The sequence below is a fragment of the Pristiophorus japonicus genome, chromosome 17 (genome assembly GCF_044704955.1).
Source record: "Pristiophorus japonicus isolate sPriJap1 chromosome 17, sPriJap1.hap1, whole genome shotgun sequence".
In the NCBI taxonomy this organism is placed as follows: domain Eukaryota; kingdom Metazoa; phylum Chordata; class Chondrichthyes; family Pristiophoridae; genus Pristiophorus; species Pristiophorus japonicus.
In genome coordinates this window covers 102598256-102617274 of record NC_091993.1, presented here as the reverse complement: position 1 = coordinate 102617274, position 19019 = coordinate 102598256, and the positions used below count along the sequence as shown (strand labels likewise).

Sequence of the window (19019 nt, the reverse complement as noted above, 5' to 3'; positions counted from 1 at the left end):
TGCACCTACTCTCTATGTTTCTATGTTTCAAGCACACTGGTGAGAGTCGTGTAGGGCATACTCAGGATTGAATGAAGAAAATGGGAACAAATATGAAATACTGTACACCCACAACAAGCCAAGTGATGAAGCAGAGGTGCTGGGTAAAGGGAGTGTGACAGTTGCTGTAAAGTAGCAGTGAATAATTGCAGCAAATTGACTGATATACAAGATATTTCCTAAATGCTGAATTAACAATGACCAATGACATGTTTCAGGAAACCAAGGAGGAACGGGTTAAACTGAAGGATCCCTAGACAGCCCATTTAAGAACAATATTTCATTATGTGGCCAGCTATTAAGTGAATGTGCCTCAGAAGATTCCATGGTTCGATGCACCAGGTTGAAAACCATTGTATTCCTCTTTCTCGGGTTGGGCTGCAGCATGCAGAATGAGAGGATGTGTGAAGCTGGGCAATAGGAGAGATGCAAGAGTGTCTGGAATTGCTCTCTCTTTGATTTTCCTTCACATGCCCAGACCCTGTCAGGAATTGCGGCCTTCATTAGATGCTCCGTGGCATAACTGTAATTATGAGCCCGGGATATGAAGAATGTTGGTCAGTGTGCGCACCCTGATCACAATGCATTTTTGATCCAATTTGCATTTGGCTGAAAACATTTTGAAATGTTACTCGAAGAGGGACATCACTTAGACACAGCAAGTGAAATGGTCACAGATAGTACTTGCAATTAAGGGACAAAAAGCAATCTGTATGAAGTGGTGCAGGGCAGCAGCACAATGACCTGCTCTTACAATATGATGGTTACTGTCAATCACTTGTCAATATTTACAGGATATTAAAGTGCTGCCTAGTTTATTATTGCAACTTAGCCATCAAAATGTTAGATGAATGCACCAACACACAGAGCATTGGTCAGAGTGCAATACTTTATCATCTCCTCAAACTTAGTTAAACTGTATTTAAGGTTTGTCCTTTCATTAAATCAGACAGTGTGAGATCATGGGATGAATCATATTTGCCCTTCAGTCAGAAGAGAGCTATTCCTGAAACCGTGGCTTCTTTGCTGATGGGTGACCCTGCTAGGTGCTGGTAAAAAAACAAGCTTCCCTGTTCTCTGAGTCTTTAACATTGCCATGGCCGGCACGATATACCTGAATAGTCTACCAACTATTGTCATCAACCGAAGCTGTCAATAACCATAGCCCAGAAAGATATAGCCCTCAATACCATTCCTTGAATTCTGTCACCTTCCTTTTCCTTACTCTCTGTTCCAGTATATAATTATTTGAATAGCTTCCTCAGAAGATGATATGTTCTCTGTGGCCCTATCTGCCCTCTCAAGTGGATGTAAAAGATTTGGCGAAGGGTCTATTGGAAGAAGAGCAGGGGTGTTCTCCTGGTGTCCTGAGCAATATTTATCTCTAAAACAACACATAAAAAAACTTATGTTCTGTTCATTGATTTTGTTGCTGTTTGTGGGACCTTGCTCTGTGCAAATTTGCTGCCCCGTTTCCTACATTGAAACAGTGACTGCACTTCAAACGATCTTCATTCGCTGTAAAATGCTTTGGGATATCCTGAGCTTGTTAAAGGAACTATATAAATGCAAGTCTTTCTTTCTTCTTTCAACCCTGGATCACACACCCACTAATCTGTAAAACGTTCATGGCTTGGGGAGGCTAGTAGAGATAATAAACATATGAATCCAATTTTAATTAGCACACAGTAAAGTTTTTCTGATTTGTATCTATTTTGCTCTGCATTCCAGTATTTAAGGTGGGTGGAGCAGTCAGTCCCAGTAAGACCAGTATTTCCCAGTATTGGCTCCTCAGTGCTTGTGTGCTGATATGGCTAAGGGAGGAAATTTGTACAGCTGGTCGTAGCAATGTATTTATGTTAGCGTCAGTAGGAAAATACATTGTCACTGATGTTGACGCTCGCTTAAGTAATGTACTCTTAGTTGATATTTTCTTTCGGATGAGACGTTAAACCAAGGCCCTGTCTGTCCTTGCAGGTGGACGTGAAAGATCCCATGGCACTATTTCGAAGAAGAATAGGGGAGTTATCCCTGGTGTCCTGGCCAACATTCATCCCTCAATCAAAAGAACAAAAACAGATTATCTGGTCATTATCACATTGCTGTTTGTGGAAGCTTGCTGTGCACAAATTGGCCGCTGCATTTCCTTTATTACAACAGTGACTACACTCCAAAAGTACATCATTGGCTGCAAAGCGCTTTGAGACGTCTGGTGGTCGTGAAAGGTGCTATATAAATGCAAGTCTTTCTTTGCTTTCTTTCTAATTTGTAACCAATTATGTACAAATTTCCAATTTTTATACTCTTGTGGGCTTCACGAATGATTACAGACTACTTCTGATAATTCAACACAAAAGCAAAATACCGCGGATGCTGGAATCGGAAATAAAAACAGTTAATGCGAGAAATCTCAACGGGTCAGGCAGCAACTGTGGAGAGAGAAACAGAGTTAACGTTTCAGGTCGATAACCCTTCATCAGGTCTGACGAAGGGTCATCGACCTGAAACGTTAACACTGTTTCTCTCTCCACAGATGCTGCCTGACCCGCTGAGACTCCCAGCATTTTCTGTTCTGATAATTCAAGATTGATATTTGCTCTAAAAATTGAATTAAGCAAAATAAATAACATAGCAAAGCGGGGATTTAATGTAACATTTTAATGATCAGATGGTTTTAATTAAGCAACTTTGAATGAAGAGGAGCAGACTGTATCATTTAGGAGTTCTGTTATTTGACTTGATTGGGATATCAATGAGGACCTTGGAGGATTTAGCAACTGCTCAAATGGAGAAAGTGAATGGATTGCAGATGGCAATGGAAAGGTCACATGTCCAACTACAGCAACATAATTAGTCAGCGCTGCACATTGACTGTGATTGTTGCAAAGCTTTTATTAGTTTAATCCAATGGAATACATTTAAATAAATAACAATTCTGGTTGCAATGAAAGTTGTAAGTACTGGATTTAAAATATCAACTAAATAGTTGTAACATGCACAATCTTGGCTGCTGTTAATGCTGAACCGTAAACAACTCGAATCCTGCTGTGGCGATGTTAATGGTTGGTGCTAAAACCATCTGCAAATGAAACGCAAATGCAGTCTGCTGCACACAGAGCCAGATCTGTTGTCACTTGAGAGCCAGTAAGGAATGGCTGCAGGGAGGGAGAGATAGTACTGCAAATATCTCCCTGGATATTATTTGGCCACTTTAAATGTTCATAATACAATCCAAAGGAGAATCACCCAAAAGGTACGGTGGCACAATTATTCATTTTTACCGCTGATGGCCCATTTTGCTGGTTGATAGTTGGCTTTTGTTCACGCATCAGCACTAACTGCATTAAACGTCAATTTGAACGAATGTTCTTTTCATGAAATTGGAGTGTGTTGTGTGTCCATACAGTTTTTTGCAAAAGTCTTCAATGTCTCTGCAGCATTGGAATCAGTGCAGAGATAATTAGTTGCTGTGCATGTTCCAAGGACCTTACAGTAATTTTTAGTCCTTTCAAAGTTAGACATCCATTATTAACGTGCAATGAACTAACAGCGGTTGCTGCCACTTTCAACATTAAATTGCTAGACCAAGCCTCGCAATGCAGACAAACAGACAAGGGGATCTTTAAATATTGTTAGGATTTTGTATTACAATAGCAACAACTTGCACTTATATAGCACCTTTAATGGAGAAAAACATTCTAAGATGCTTAAGAGATGTGTAATCAGACAATAATCATCACCGAGTCAAAGGAGCTATTAAGGCTGATTAAAACCTTGCTTCAAAGTGGTGGGATTTAAGCAGGGTCTTAAAGAGATGTGGAGAAGCAGAGAGGTGTAGTGTTATGTATGCAATAACGGTTCAAACTGAATACTATTTAACTAAGCAAGGTACAACCTTGGCTTTGCATTATTTAGACCCAAAGTGCCTGACTCTCAAAATGGCTGGCCTTTTATACCTGAGCAGCACCATGTGCGTGCTGCTCAGTGGCATCCAACAATGATGCCATCTGGTGGCTACAAACAGAATGTACATACATGACAATACCCTCCTCTGAGATCTTATGACAGTCTTTCACAGGTTGAGATGGTCTGCTACTTTGCGCTCCCAGGTTGACCGTGTCAGTTCGATTCCAGCCTTGGGTGAATGCGGGGTCTATTGTGGCTGGTGGCTGGATGACTGACTTGTTGGGGGTGGCAGTGGCCATGTCAGGAATTGCAAGTCCATTTTTATTGAACAGGTCCGTGATGGAAATTCCGGGTTCACTGATGACCCTCGAGTCCTCTGAAGACTGCTGGTAGGTTGGTTGGTCGGCGATGGTTTCTTCGTCCGACTGTTCTGGCTCGTCTGTGTGCCTCAGCTTTGTCTGATCCATGTGTTTCCTGCAAGTTTGCCCATTCTGGAGCTAATAATGAACACTCTGTTGCCTTCCTTGGCCATGACCGTACCAGCGATCCATTTGGGACCTGACCATAGTTTAACACATATACAGGATCATTCACAGAAATCTTGCATGACACAATTGCGTGATCGTGGTACCCTTGTTGACTTTGTCTTCTGTATTCAACATGATTATTTAAATCCGGATGTACCAGAGATAGCTTGGTCTTAAGACCTCTTTTCTTCATGAGTTCAGAGGCCAGACCCCTGTGAGTGTGTGGCTTCTTGTCCTGTAACTCAGCAGTATGCAGGACAAGCGGGTCTGCAGTGACCCTTGGGTTACTCTCCTCATGCTTTGCTTGATCATTTGTACTGCACGTTCAGCTTGCCCATTGGACGCAGGCTTGAAAAGTACTGACCTTACATGTTTTATGCCATTAACTTTCACAAACTCCTGAAACTCCTGACTGGTGAAGCACGACCCATTGTCGCTCACCACTATGTCAGGCAGACCATGTGTCGCGAACATGACAGTGAGATTTTCTATGGTTGCCGTGGACGTGCTGGATGACATGATTATGCATTCTATCCATTTTGAATAAGCATCCACAACCACTAAAAACATTTTGCCCAGGAAGGGACCTGCAAAATCTACATGGATCCTGGACCAAGGTTTGGATGGCCATGACCACAGACTCAGCAGCGATTCCGCTGGTGTTTTGCTGAGCTGCATGCAAGTGTTGCACTGATGCATGCATGCTTCCAGCTCAGAATCAATTCCTGGCCACCATTCATGGGACCTAGCGATGCCTTTCGTCATCAGTATACCCGGATGTGTGCTGTGTAACTCACGCACAAACTTCTCTCTCCCGTTCTTGGGCATTACAACGCAATTGCCCCACAACATGCAATCTGCTTGAATAGACAATTCGTCCTTGCGAAGAATGTACAGGTTTGGCCTCCTCGCACATTTGCTTAGGTATGGCAGACCAACCCCCTTTTGAGGATGCAACAGTTTACCACTGATCATATCGGGTCCTGGTTGGTCCAGGTCTTAACTTGTTGAGCCATGATAGGGGTTCCTTCACTCTCAAAAACATCCATGATTAACATTAGATCTGCCGGTTGTGGCGTTTCCACCTCCGGTGTGGGCAACGGCAACCGGCTCAAAGCATCGGCACAATTCTCTGTGCCAGGACTGTGGCGAATGACAGAATCATAGGCAGATAATGTCAGCGCCCACCTTTGGATGCGGGACGAAGCATTGGTATTGATACTGTTGCTCTCGGAAAAAAATGAAATGAGCGGCTTGTGATCAGTTTCTAATTCGAACCTCAGACCGAACAGATATTGGTGCATCTTTTTAACACCGTACACACAGGCTAAAGCTTCTTTTTCTACCATGCTGTAGGCTCTTTCCGCTTCAGACAAACTTTTGGATGCATACGCAACAGTTTGAAGTTTCCCCAACTCAGTGGCTTGTTGGAGTACGCAACCAATTCCATATGACGATGCGTCACAGGCCAAAACTAAATGTTTACATGGGTCATAATGAACCAGCAGCTTGTTCGAGTAAAGCAGATTGGTGGCTTTCTCGAAAGCTCTGTCTTGCGATGCACCCCACACCCAGTTACCAAAGTAGTTGAATAGACCCAGGAACGAAACCAGCTCCGTCACATTCTGCAGCTTGGGCGCATTCTTGATGGCTTTGGTTTTCACGTCAGTAGGTCTGATTTTCCTCCCAAGGAATTCGACCTCCGGTGCCATGAAGATGCCCTTCGAGCGTTTCAGTCCGAGTCCCACTCTATCCAAATGCAGCAGAACCTCTTCCAGGTTGTTCAGATGTTCCTTGGAGTCATGACCGGTGATCAGGATGTCATCTTGGAACACGACGGTTCTGGGAACGGACTTTAGTGGACTTTCCATATTCCTCTGGAATATTGCTGCAGCCGAGCGAATTCCGAAAGGGCACCTGTGTTAATGCATGTAAGTCTCTTCGACGTCTCGACCAACTCCTGTGTCATATAGGCCGACATCAAGTCCAGTTTTGTGAACGACTTCCCTCCGGCTAGCGTCGCAAACAAGTCATCAGCCTTCGGTAACGGGTACTGATTTTGTTTCAAAACTCTGTTGATCATAGCCTTGTAGTCTCCACAGATTCTGACTGTGCCATCACTTTTCAGCACAGGAACAATGGGGCTGGCCCATTCATTAAATTTGACCTATGATATGATCCCTTCACGCTGGAGTCTGTACAGTTCAATTTCGACTTTCTCCCTCATCATATACGGCACTGTCCGAGCTTTATGATGGATGGGTCTTGCATCTGAGCCTATGTGGATCTGCACTTTGATTCCTGTGAAGTTGCCGATACCCAGTTCGAACAGCGAGGGGAACTTGCTCAATACTTGGGTACATGTATCTTCCTCCGATGACGACACCTTTAAGTCATTCCAGTCGCATCTGATTTTCTCCAACCATCTCCTGCCGAGCAGTGACGGGCCATTGCCTGGAACAATCCACAGCAGTAACTCGTGAACCGCACCATTATACGAAACATTAATTTGTGTACTGCCAATCACCTCTATCAGTTCTTTGGTGTACGTGCGCAGCTTGGCGTTAACAGGGCTCAGCCTGTGCCTCACAGTCTTAGTATCTCACAACTTATAAAATGCCCTCTCATTCATAATCGATTGACTTGCACCCGTGCCCAGTTCCATCGATACCGGTATCCCGTTAAACTTCACATTAATCAAAATTGGTTTACTCTTGGTGTACGGACTCTAGGAAGGAGTACAGTCCATACACTTCCTACTCTGGCATCTCGGATTGCGTATCCGGATCCGCGCTAGCCTGACTCTCATCCTCCACGTGGTGTGTCGCAGCTCGCTTGCTCATCTGCCGACACTTGCGCTGGTGATGCCCCACTCTCAGACAGCCTTTGCAACTATATTACTTAAATCGGCACCAGCCCACACAACACCAACACGGAGAAGTCGGATATATTCCCACTGACGGACTTTAGGTGTCGCAGGTTTCGCGAACGCAGCCGGAAAGGCCCTGCCATGTGCCACTCTGCCGAACGCCGAATCAATCGCATTTACAGTACTTGCCGAGGTTCAGTTCTTCACCGCTATTTGCTTTAGACTCCTGTCCATCGTCATTCATGATTGAGCGATCTGGATGGCCCTTTTTAAATCCAACTCCTCCGCTGCCATAAGTTTGCGCAGGATCACCTCGTGGTTGATACCGATAACAAAGAAGTCCCGCAGCATGTCTGCCAACACCGCCCCGAACTTGCACGGTCCCGCTAGACGTCTCAGGTCGGCAACGAATTCCGCCGTGCTCTGGCCCTCCGATCAAACGTGTGTATAAAACCTGTATCGCGAGACGATAATGCCGTTGTCTGGCTTGAGGTGCTCCCGTACCAATGTACACAACTCCTCGTACGTTTTCTCTGTTGGATCACTAGGCATGAGAAGATTCTTTATCAGACTGTAGATCTTTGAACCGCACACAGTGAGGAACACGGCCCAGCGCTGATCTGCATCGTCAACCCCCTTCATTTTGTTGGCCACGAAGCAGTGGTCCAAACGGCTCACAAAGTTTGCCCAATCGTCTCCATCCACGAATCGCTCTAAAAATCCAATCATGCTCATTTTGCAAAGAAAGGTTCTTGTATTCTCGTCGCCAAATGTTATGTATGCAATAAAGGTTCAAACTGAGTACTGTTTAACTAAGCAAGGTACAACCTTGGCTCTGCTTTATTTAGGCCCAAAGTGCCTGACTCTCAAAATGGCTGGCCTTTTATACCTGAGCAGCACCATATGCGTGGCCTCCAACAATGACGCCATCTGGTGGCTACAAAACAGAATTTACCTACATGACATGAGGGAGAGAAGTCCAGAGCTTGGGGCCTAGAATGCAGAAGGCATGGCCGCCAATGATGGATCGAAGCGATTTCAGGATGCACACGAGGCCAAAATTGGAGAAACATTGAGTTCTTGGAGGGTTATAGGGCTAGAGAAGGTTACAGAGAAAGGGAGGACTGAGTTCTTGAAGGGATTTGAACACGAGAATGAGAATTTTAAATTGTAGCTGTTAGAGGACCAGGAGCCAATGTAGGTCAGCAAGCACAGGGCTGATGGGTGACTGGGACGGTGCAAGATAGGATATGAGTAACAGATGCTGAAGAATCTTACTTTTGCCATGAGCATGATTCAGAGGTTGTTGCAGAGGTCATCATAACTCACATCCCTTAATGGAAGCAATATGTCAGGGACTTGTAAGCAGCCCTTACTGAAATAATCTTCTTCTTCTTGGGTGGTCTCTCGTATCGAGGATGACTTGCTTTCACACCAAAAAGGGATAAGTTCACAGGTGTTTCAGTAAAGGACATGATATTCTTATACCTCGACCTGTGAGGAAAGACCAGCCGCAGGTCGGGGCTATAAGAGGAGGAGCGGCAGCTGTGGGACCTTACTGAAACAGAGTATTAATGTAAACACCTCCTGCAAATAAAAGAGTGCAATTTGTTACTCTTGTTTTGATTTATATTGGCACAGATTTTGCTGGAGGGTGATATCTTGTTGATGTACCCGTGTTAGTCAGATTTGTTCTTGAACATTTAATGTTTTAAAAAGTTTTGCCCACAGAGTTGTTGGAAGTGCAAGCTGATGACAGCGCAGCGAGGGCAACAAAGCATCTGGACAAACAGTGTGGTGCAGAAATTGCGGTCGGAGGCTTTCTGCGGGCGGATGTCTACGACCTGATTAAAATCTACGAACTTACCTGGTGGTCCTGGAGGTTCGGAGACTTGTGGTCCTGGACCTCTATGCGAAGGCCTGCGTCGAGGCCCATGTATCCCAGGCTCGTAGGCATTTTGCAAGCATCCCTGGGATCATGTAGGCCATCCCCACCAATCCAAGTAGGAGTATCCTCATTCATGCTTGTGGCGAGTTCGGTATAAACGAAATCAACATAAGTATGAATGGGAATTCCGCAAAAAATATACAAACACTTAAAATAAAAACATTTTGAAGTCACATTTAAAATGAATAAAAATTGAGTTCAATTATTTAAAACAAAACTTTTTAAAAACAAATTTACATATTTTAAAGGGTCTAAAAATAAACGTACCTTATTTCACAGGTTTTTAGACTATTTTTTAACTGCTTTTAACAGGTGTAAGAATTTCATGGGCAATCGCTGGGCAGAAGTTGGTCAAATAGACCAACTCTTCGCCAGCGAATGTCCATTTCTGTTAGATTCGTACGATCTATCATACCGATGGCGTGGATTCTTGACAGATCGCAAGTTCCGGGTTTAGGCGCATGAGCAGTGCATGTCCAAACACGTAATTTGCGGGCCCCTTCCAGGGGTTGCACACCTTGTATTCGCCCGCAGAGGCCGCGACTTCAGCCTGGGTATTTCCTTAACCAATGAGATTTAAGGATTGAAAAATAAACAAAGCTTCCGACGACATATCTGCAGCATAACTAAGGCTGTCCATTTGCCTGTCTCCGCCCTTGACTCAGTTCATCCACTGCTGAAAGCTTCATCCATGCTTTTGTTATCTCCAGACTTGACTATTCCAACTCAATTCTGGCTGGCCTCCCACTTTCTACCCAATGTAAACCTGAGGTGATCCAAAACTCGGCTGCCCCTGTCCTAACTCGCACCAAGTCCTGCTCACCCATCATCCCTGTGCTCGCTGACTTACATTGGCTCCCGGTTAAGCAAAGCCTCGATTTCAAAATTGTCATCTTGTTTTCAAATCCCTACATGGCCTCGCCCCTCACTATCTCTGTAATCTCCTCCAGCCCCACAACCCCCCCGAGATGTCGGCGCTCCTCTAATTCTGCCCCCTTGCGCATCCCTGATTTATAATCACTCAACCATTGGTGGCCGTGCCTTCTGGTGCCTAGGCCCCAAGTTCTGGAATTCCCTGCCTAAACCTCTCCGCCTCTCTACCTCTCTTTCCTCCTTTAAGACACTCCTTAAAACCTATCTCTTTGAGCAAGCTTTTGATCACCTGCCCTAATTTTGCCTTATGTGGCTCGGTGTCAAATTTCTAGTCTCATAATACTCCTGTGAAGCGCCTTGGGACATTTTTCATTAAAGGCGCTGTATAAGAAGTACTGAGAAGGAGGATGAATTAGAATGGGTGAATTCTATGTCAAATCAGAGAGATGAAAGAGAAATAAAGAGAGGGAAAGAAAGATTGGATTAAGAGATGGAAAAGAGACAAAGGAAAAGTATGTATAAAATAAGAATTTTAAAATGTAAAATTTGATTTTTTTGATATCTCCAACAACAATTCACAACCTGAATTCACATCTGATCAAGTGAGATCGATTGGCAGTCATTACCAATTTCACACTGTTAAAAGGGTACTTGCGCTGTTAATTCCTAGACTTAACTAGATTCTGCGCGTCTCAGTGAGGATTCTTCAATCTAATTGGTTGAAGAGCCACACTGTTGCTTACCTGCTCATACAGGCCACAGATCCCCAGTGGACCCTGAAGAGGATCTCAAATAACCGCAAGGTGCCATTCAAAAGCCTACAAAAGAAATCTGTGGGCAGCTGTAAGCGTAATGAATGGTGAGCGCAGTCCTTTGCCATTGACTGCAAAATCTGGGCCATTATATATTACATTTTTCTTCATGACTTCAAGGGCATAAAATTCCTGAACTATTTCTCATACACACTCTCTTGATAATATTTGCTTAGGATTAAGAACCTTATCACAATCGTTTTAGCGTCACTATCCGTTACAAAGGTTTCAGGCACTTTCTATTCATCAACATTTTTTCCACCTCAGAGGAAAGAATTTCCATTAATGTGAAAACCTACCGACAGCTCGCAGCACGTCTCAATGTATGTTTCAGTGAATCTCTGCCAATCTATGTACAGATTTCAGATTACTTCACAGAATTCAGGAGAGAAAATGGAGTTTTCAAATGCATCCCTCTTTAACTCTCACACTGAACAATGACATTTAATCAGCACAGGATAAAGAGTACCCTCCTGGTGATTGAAGACTCGATGTGATTGGCTGAGGAGCGGTCACTTGTGTAAAAAAAAATGTCTTCAGCAGAATTAACATCAGCAGGCAGCTGTTTGCAAGAGCAATGTTATTGGGTAATGAAATACAGGTTGCTTCAAAGAACTTGGTATATGACGTGGCTGCACATCTACCTTCAAAAATAGAATCTTACACCTGCATATCCAAATTGGTTGCATGAATCTTTAAATTATGTAAAGTGTACTTAAGAAAAACGTAGGGGGGAAATTGATCCTTTTTCAGAGGACCATTAGCGCCTCCAGGGGGCGCGAATGGAGTACAAGCCATTTTTTGTCCGGGGGTGGCGGGACACTACCAGCTCCCGGGAAATTGCCCGGGAGTTTGCAGAGGTGCTGCAGCACTACGCCCCGGGCTGCTGCGCAACCGGCGATAACTTCATCGCAGTGCGCAGCGACCCATCAGCACTGCACGCCGACCCCTTACCGCGAGTCTGGCGCGAGCAGATGTCAACGCCAGCTTCGTGGGTCGTGAAGCTGGCCAACATCTGCTCGCAGGGCGCAAGTTAAAGGGGAGGTCGCCAGTGTCACGCTCCGCCATCTTGTTTTTTTTTGCCGCCTCTCAGGTCGGCTTCCCCACATCCATTTTCGCGGGGTCTGGCCCACCCTCGTGCAGCCTGGCACTCCGTTTTGGGTGCCGGGCTGCAGGCCCGGTCCCACGCTGCCCTGGTGGTGCAGTGGAGGCCATCAGAGGCCTTGCATAGTGCGCATCGGTACTCCCCTTTAAGCGAAAGGGGAGGGGCGTTGAGTCGCTTCAGTGCGTAGCGCCTCACAACCCTCCCCAGCATCACCCCAGGACCAGCCCCTAAAGGAAGTGGAGCGTGCGCGATTGCGTTCCACTTCCTTTGAAGCCCAATTCAGCAGATGGAGCGGCACTTCTGCACTGGGCCCCAGCAGGTTACTGCCCCAAATCGGGGCATAGTGCTATTTCACCTCCCCGTATTTTTCAGTGCCCAAATTCTCTAACTATTAGACTAAACTAATTAATTAGTTCAGTTGGATTTGCTGATTGTAAGTTACAAACCTTACAAATGTTTCTCAAAGAGATGTACATTTTAACGCTTTCATTAAAAAAACTATCCTTTCTGCTGACAGAGTTTCAAGGGAAATCAGTTTCCTATAGTTAATTAGATTTAAGTTATAATTGATTACATCTATTTATCACCAAAAGTAAGTACAGATCAGGGAGCAAATTTGACCTATTTAGTTCATTCGTCCTCAGCTGACTAAGTGCTCTTCAACACAGAATCTGTCTCTTGAATGATTCCAGAGATTTTCTTCTACTACCCTAGCTGGAAGATTGTTCTAAGCATCCATGGCTCTTTGAATGAAACAGTGCTCTAGACATCAGTCATGAACTTGTCTTTTACCAATTTAAACCATATAACTTCTTCCTGCATAAGAGATCTTACCCTTTCTGTTGCTCTTAGTAGCCTGGAACATAAGAACATAAGAAATAGGAGCAGGAGTAGGCCATACGGACCCTCGAGCCTTCTCCACCATTCAATAAGATCGTGATGGATCTTCTACCTCAACTTCACTTTGCCACCCGACATCATATCCTTCGATTCCCTGGGAATGCAACGAACTGGTCTTTCCTCCGCATTTGCGTGACTTTGAAGATCGCGGAATTTTGGGCGGAAGCGAGTTGCGTGCTTAACTGCATTAGGTCCGAGTCACTGAGATCTTTTACAGCCGTCCTTCAAATCCTCTTTCCGAGCAAATCTCCACCACAAAACTGGGCATGCCCCAACACTCAAACGTGCGTCTCCTCCAATTGTGCTTCTTTAGCCGGTCTCTTCGCGTTGCGACAAGACTTTCAGCCACAGCGGGAAAGTACATCATTCTTCTGCTGGTTCATTGCCATTTTTGAGAATGTTCTCCTTTTAATTTACCCTCACTGAGACCTGCTCTCTACTTTCTGTTTCTTTCATTGCATTTTATGGCACAAGTTAAATTAAAATGTAAATAGCTTCCCCACTTGCTCATTTCTTTACATGCTGTGCCTGGTGTGCCTCAATGATGGTTAAATGAGGTGAAACTAAAATGTTCATACAAAGAAGAAATATGTGGGGGAGGGGTGATTTTAACCACAAAAAATGGGTTGGTTGAGGTCGGGTGGGAAGTTAAAGTGTTAGAAATCTGAATCCCGTCCAAAGCCTGCCTTCAACCTGCTCACTTATGGCTTTAATGGAGGCAGGGGTGCGGGGGTGGGGGATGGGGGGGAGGGGAGGGGAGTTGGGCAGCCAACCTGCTGCCATTAGCCAGGGCCACCCATTTAAGTATTTTAATGAGGCTGGCGAGCCTCAGATTTAATCACCATTTTAAATTTAACAGTCGTTGGTTGGGTTTTGCAGGCCTCGTGATGACGGCCAGCTAATGGAAGGCGAGGACTGCTGAATCCAGGAGTTGTGCCTTTACATTTACCTCTTGGATCCAATGTCCCTGTCTAGCCTGCCCCCCACCCTCTGCAAGACCTTCAATCCGCCCCCCGCGCCCCACCCCCCCCCCCAACTTCCCAGGCATCCAAATTCCACCCCCTCCCCCGACGCTCCTCCGGCCTCCTGATGTCATCTTCATCCTCCACCCGCATGCTACTCTTGCCTATTACGCAATGATCTTCCAGGCCCCCAATCATCCTCCAACCCCCAGTTGAACTCCGGGCCCCAATCACACCCCCTCCCCCCCCCGCCGGTGCTGCTCTTCCCCTCCCCCCCCCCCTGATGCGCTCCTGCCTCCATCCCCCCCCTGCCGATCAGCTGCTGCAGCCTCCACACTCTGCATTCTTCCGGCCCCCCAATGTGCTCCCAGTCCCCACCCACTGCTCCTGTAGATGCTAATGATGCTTCCATCGGTTTCAAGTGGTAGCTTCCTTTTGCATGAACCCCCCCCCCCACTCCCGCACACTCCCACCGCCCCCCACACTTTGCTGGAAATGTGCAACGGCAGCTATTGAGCTGGAGCCCAAGTGCGACAAATATCTGTCCATTTTTGCCTCATTGTTATGCCCTGAAAACAGATGCTAAGAGGATGTTCCGGTGAGGTAAACTGGAGCCTATGTCGTTAGAACTAATTCAATACAGTTAATAATTAACAAAGCATACAGTTGATCTTACATTCCAGCTGATTAATATTTCCAGTAACAACAGTTCTATAACTGAAGTCCCCCTAGTGCTCTTTTGCTCCGAATTGAACCTATTTTGTTACAGGGATAACTCATTACTTGCAGTATTGAAGCCTTGCGGGAAATCATTAAATGGTAATGTTATTGGCCAATTCAAATTGCAGCTTATTTTTGTAACTATTTTTATCCAGCATAGCACCAAATATTGTTAGATTTTGCTTTAATCATTTTCTTTATGCAAGCACATGGGCCCAGAATCCGCTGCAATAACATTATAATGTTGCTGATCTCAACTGTTGCTGCTAATTTATTTAATAAAAACTATTTTTAAAAATTTTAAAATTTAAATCAATGGCACTACAACAGATGTGATAGTTGCTGAACTGCAAGCTTATCAAGTAATCCAAAATGGCCCTTTTAAGTAGGCTTTTTGAAGCAAGCTGTTCCAAGAATTGAACCAGTCCCAGAACATTCCCTTTCACCATTAAATACCTGTGTATTCTTGCACACAGTTTCACTGAATTTACTCACTGGCATGATCAGCATCAGCTGAAACTATTGCTCCAGGAGGCATTTTGTGCTGATATGCGAATAGCCTGTGGGCTTAACCACCGCTAAATGACACATGGTGCCATTTTGCTTTACTTTATACAGTGGTCCACGGTATTGCAAGGGGTTAATATTTGTATAGATTAAACCAATGTCAAAACTAAACAGCTTGACAATAATTTCTTATTTGATGTATCAAGAATATCTTCACATTTCATAAGCCATTACAATCGACAACGAGACTCTTATCAATGTAAATCATGCCAGATCCAATTGCCAAAAATAAGAAATTGTCCCAGCTACTTATTTAGTGATAATCGATGAATATTTAAATTCTCACTGAATGTACTTTTGACTTGCTTTTCTACAGTATGTGATAAGTGGACAAAACCATTTAATTGTTTGTAATAGCGACACAAAACTGAACAAAGTCCCTAAATTGTGCATGTCTATATATTTTTTTAAACTAGTCGATATCCTGTAGTGTTGGTCGCATTGAATGGGAGGGGACAATGTTGCATGGCAACTAGTTGATCTCCCATTGCAATTCACACATAGAAACAAGACCAAGTACAATTCTCTGGTCAAGTGGGGTTAGAGGGAGGGAAGGAAGACATGGGCAGAGGTGGTGAAAAAAAGTGGAAGGGGGAGAGAGGAAGGGGGAGGCCAGAATAAAGGGGAGAGGAACAGTGCAGATTAAATCACAACACACATACTCCATGACTGGTAGAAATTATGATGGTAAGGATGAAAGATATCTATGGTTATAAGTAGACTTGGACTTAACATATCAAATCACTATAGCTGTAATCAGGATAATACTGTACTGTAGTTTAGAGATTACTACTGGTGATATTCGGTGAGGAGTTCCTTTGTCTGCTATTTTAACATAGTGGCCAATCTGCTTATTTTAAAATCGGTTAGTGCCTCAACTAAAATAGCGGTAGAGGGATGTAATATGTTGAGCATTTATGCACTAATATCGGCAACTATAATTTCTAGAATAATATTCACAAATCAGCAGAATACAAGTCAGAGGAAGTTATGCTGAAGCGTATAGTGCTGTGGTCTGACCACACCTTGAGCATTGTGTCCAGTCTTGGCTCACCAAAACACAAAGGAAACGTTCTGAAGGCAATACAGAGAAGATCCATACGGCTGATCCACAAGGACTGAGCTACGAGGGAAGAGTAGGGAAACTGAGGCCCTCCAGTGTTGAAATAAGAGGACCTTATAGAAATATGCAAGATATTAAATGGTCGAGGAAAGGCAAACCTTGAATATTACTTCAAGGTAAGTCATGGCAGTAAGACAAGAGAGTAGAGTTCCAAATGCTTAAAGGAAATTTAGAATCAATGTTGGGAAGAACTTCTTCACATGAAGCGTGATCAATATTTGAAATAGAACTCTGGATGAATCATGGAGATAAAAGCCACAGTGATTTTCTAGCCGATGTAAGGTTTTATTAGGGATGGATGAGCTGGATGAAATGGTTAAAAGCATGCTCCTTCAATCCTGCTCTTTACGCATCCAATTCAGTAATTTGGGATATTCACAGCCAAAACATTAGGGAACTAGCATACAAGGAATGGTTAAGTGCAAGCTATTTCAATCCTATTCCTTGATGTTGATGTACTTTTCCTATTCATCTCTGCTGTTACGCAATGGAATTCCCATTCCTCTTGAGCTCCATTGGCAATTCAAATATATTCTCAAAATTCAGATCTGCCTACCACAAACTGTCACACAAGCTGTTCCACTTATTTGTTTCTCTGCCTCCTTCTGTTCTGAAATCTGGCTAGCAATGATCCTATTAACACTTGGCATTCTGCAGCATATTAATTGTACGAGTCATAGCAATTTACTCATGTTTATCAATGTAGGATCTTCAGTTAATTTATGTTATCCATTATTGTCTGTTATATTATACATTATTGTGTGTGTTCTTCAGCAAGCATTTTATCAAGATTTCCTCAGAGGTGTCTTTAATTTATCTCTCAATCAATACTGGGTTCATCCTACATCGTTTATTTCCCCCCTCCTTGACAACTTGTACTGTGCTGAAAGTGAGTAAACAAACAAAAAGTCAAATTGTTGCACTGAGCAAGTGTATTAAATTACAATACAATTTAAATATACAGCTTCTGGGCATTTACAAAGAGTTGATTTCAAATACTGGTATCAATAGGATACGCTTACCTCATAAACATTGAACTGACTTTGTCCTCTGGCAAGTTCTCGATAGCTTGTTGTAAATTCACCAATGAAGTCATGGCTGAAATCACAAGGAGGAAAGTATCAGCGGCATTCTGTAAGAACTGTTCCATCCCAGCAGTGCAACAAATGCAAATTTACTTTGCAAAGCTTTAGCTCCGCACTTCTTAATAATACCACTAAGAACAAGAATGATCTGCAAACATAATTTGGTGAATCACAAGAAGAAAACATAATATATGACTCATTAGGCCTTCAACCACGTGCTTCTCACAACTTGATTGGATAATTTTCATGTATCTCATCGCTCTCAGTTGGTTATTTTATTTATACCAATGCATTAGCAATTAAATGAAAGGGCAGTAAGATGACACACTGTGGTGGAGCACCACACAGACGTAGGGAGGTTATTAGGAAAAGTAAATGAGAGAACATAAATACCTCAAAGAGGGAGTCTCGCTGAACTGCAATATTGATTAAGATGATTTAAAAAATGACCGCAATGCTTGTACATGTTTGATTGTGCAAACTGAAACTAAACACTTTTATAATTTTAAAAAGATGTTTAAAAAGATTTCAATCTTGACGTTGACACCAGCTTAGCCCTGTGACATTATGGCCAGAATTTACTGTAGCCGGCAAACGAACAGCATCCGCTGTTAATTAGACTTGCCCTTGCCTCTATAATTTCCTCGAGACTTTGCACTAGAAGTTGCTTTGAATGGGAGATCAAAATGCCCTCTGCAGGCATCTGGGATCTGTATGAACAGAGTAAGCAACTGGGTATCTCCTTAATCAATCAGATTGAAGTATTGTGAAATGAATAATGCAGAGTCTGAACCAGGAAGTGTAAGTTAGAATAGTGAATTCAATATCAAATCAGGTGCATAAAGCAAAGTAAAGAGAGGGAAGGAAAGAGTGGATTAAGGGAAAGAGAAAAAGTTTTTTAAAATGTTTTAAGTTTTCAACAATTAAAAGCTGAAGGAATGAGATTCCACACTTGTAAAGTTAATTTTCAGTGCCAGAGAGGTTGTTTGCCAGTAATTAAGATTTATCACACCGTTAAAAAGGGTACTTAGAATGAAATGGATATGCTCTAACTTTCTGTGGAAAGTTTAATTTGTATCTAAGCTTGTGATCAAGTGTCAGATGCAGCTCAGTGGATAAGCACTCTCCCCACTGCAGAAGGTTATGGGTTCAAGTCCCACCTCAGCAACTTGAGGTTGACAAGCCAGGGCAGTACTGAGGGAGTACTGTGCTATCTTTTGGATGAGACGTCAAACCAAGGCCCCGTCTGCTCTTCCAGGTGGACTGAAAAGATCCAATGACACTATTGTAAAGAAGAGCAGGAGAGTTCACTCTGGTGTCCTGGCAAATATTTATCCTCAACCAACATCACTAAAACAGATAATCTGGTCATTATCACGTTACTGTTTTTGGGAGCTTGCAGTGTGCAAATTGGCTGCCGTGTTTTCTACATCACAACAGTGACTATACCTCAAAAGTATTTCATTGGCTTGAAAGTGCTTTAGGATGTCCTGAGGTCGTGAAAGGCACTATATATATATATATGCAAGTCCTTCTTTTTTTTCTACCATGCAAGTACAGGAACTTCCCATCATTCCCATCAA

At 43.6% G+C, this 19019-nt stretch overlaps 1 protein-coding gene across 2 annotated transcripts in view; it reads right to left on the bottom strand.

Moving 5' to 3' along the window:
- Positions 1 to 19019, bottom strand: part of LOC139228246 (copine-8-like) — a 781549-nt gene that overhangs the window by 182749 nt on the left and 579781 nt on the right. For both annotated transcript variants that reach the window (XM_070859423.1, XM_070859422.1), the window contains exon 11: positions 17374 to 17449. In XM_070859423.1, coding sequence (XP_070715524.1) covers positions 17374 to 17449 — 76 coding nt within the window. The remainder of the gene's footprint in view (positions 1 to 17373; positions 17450 to 19019) is intronic.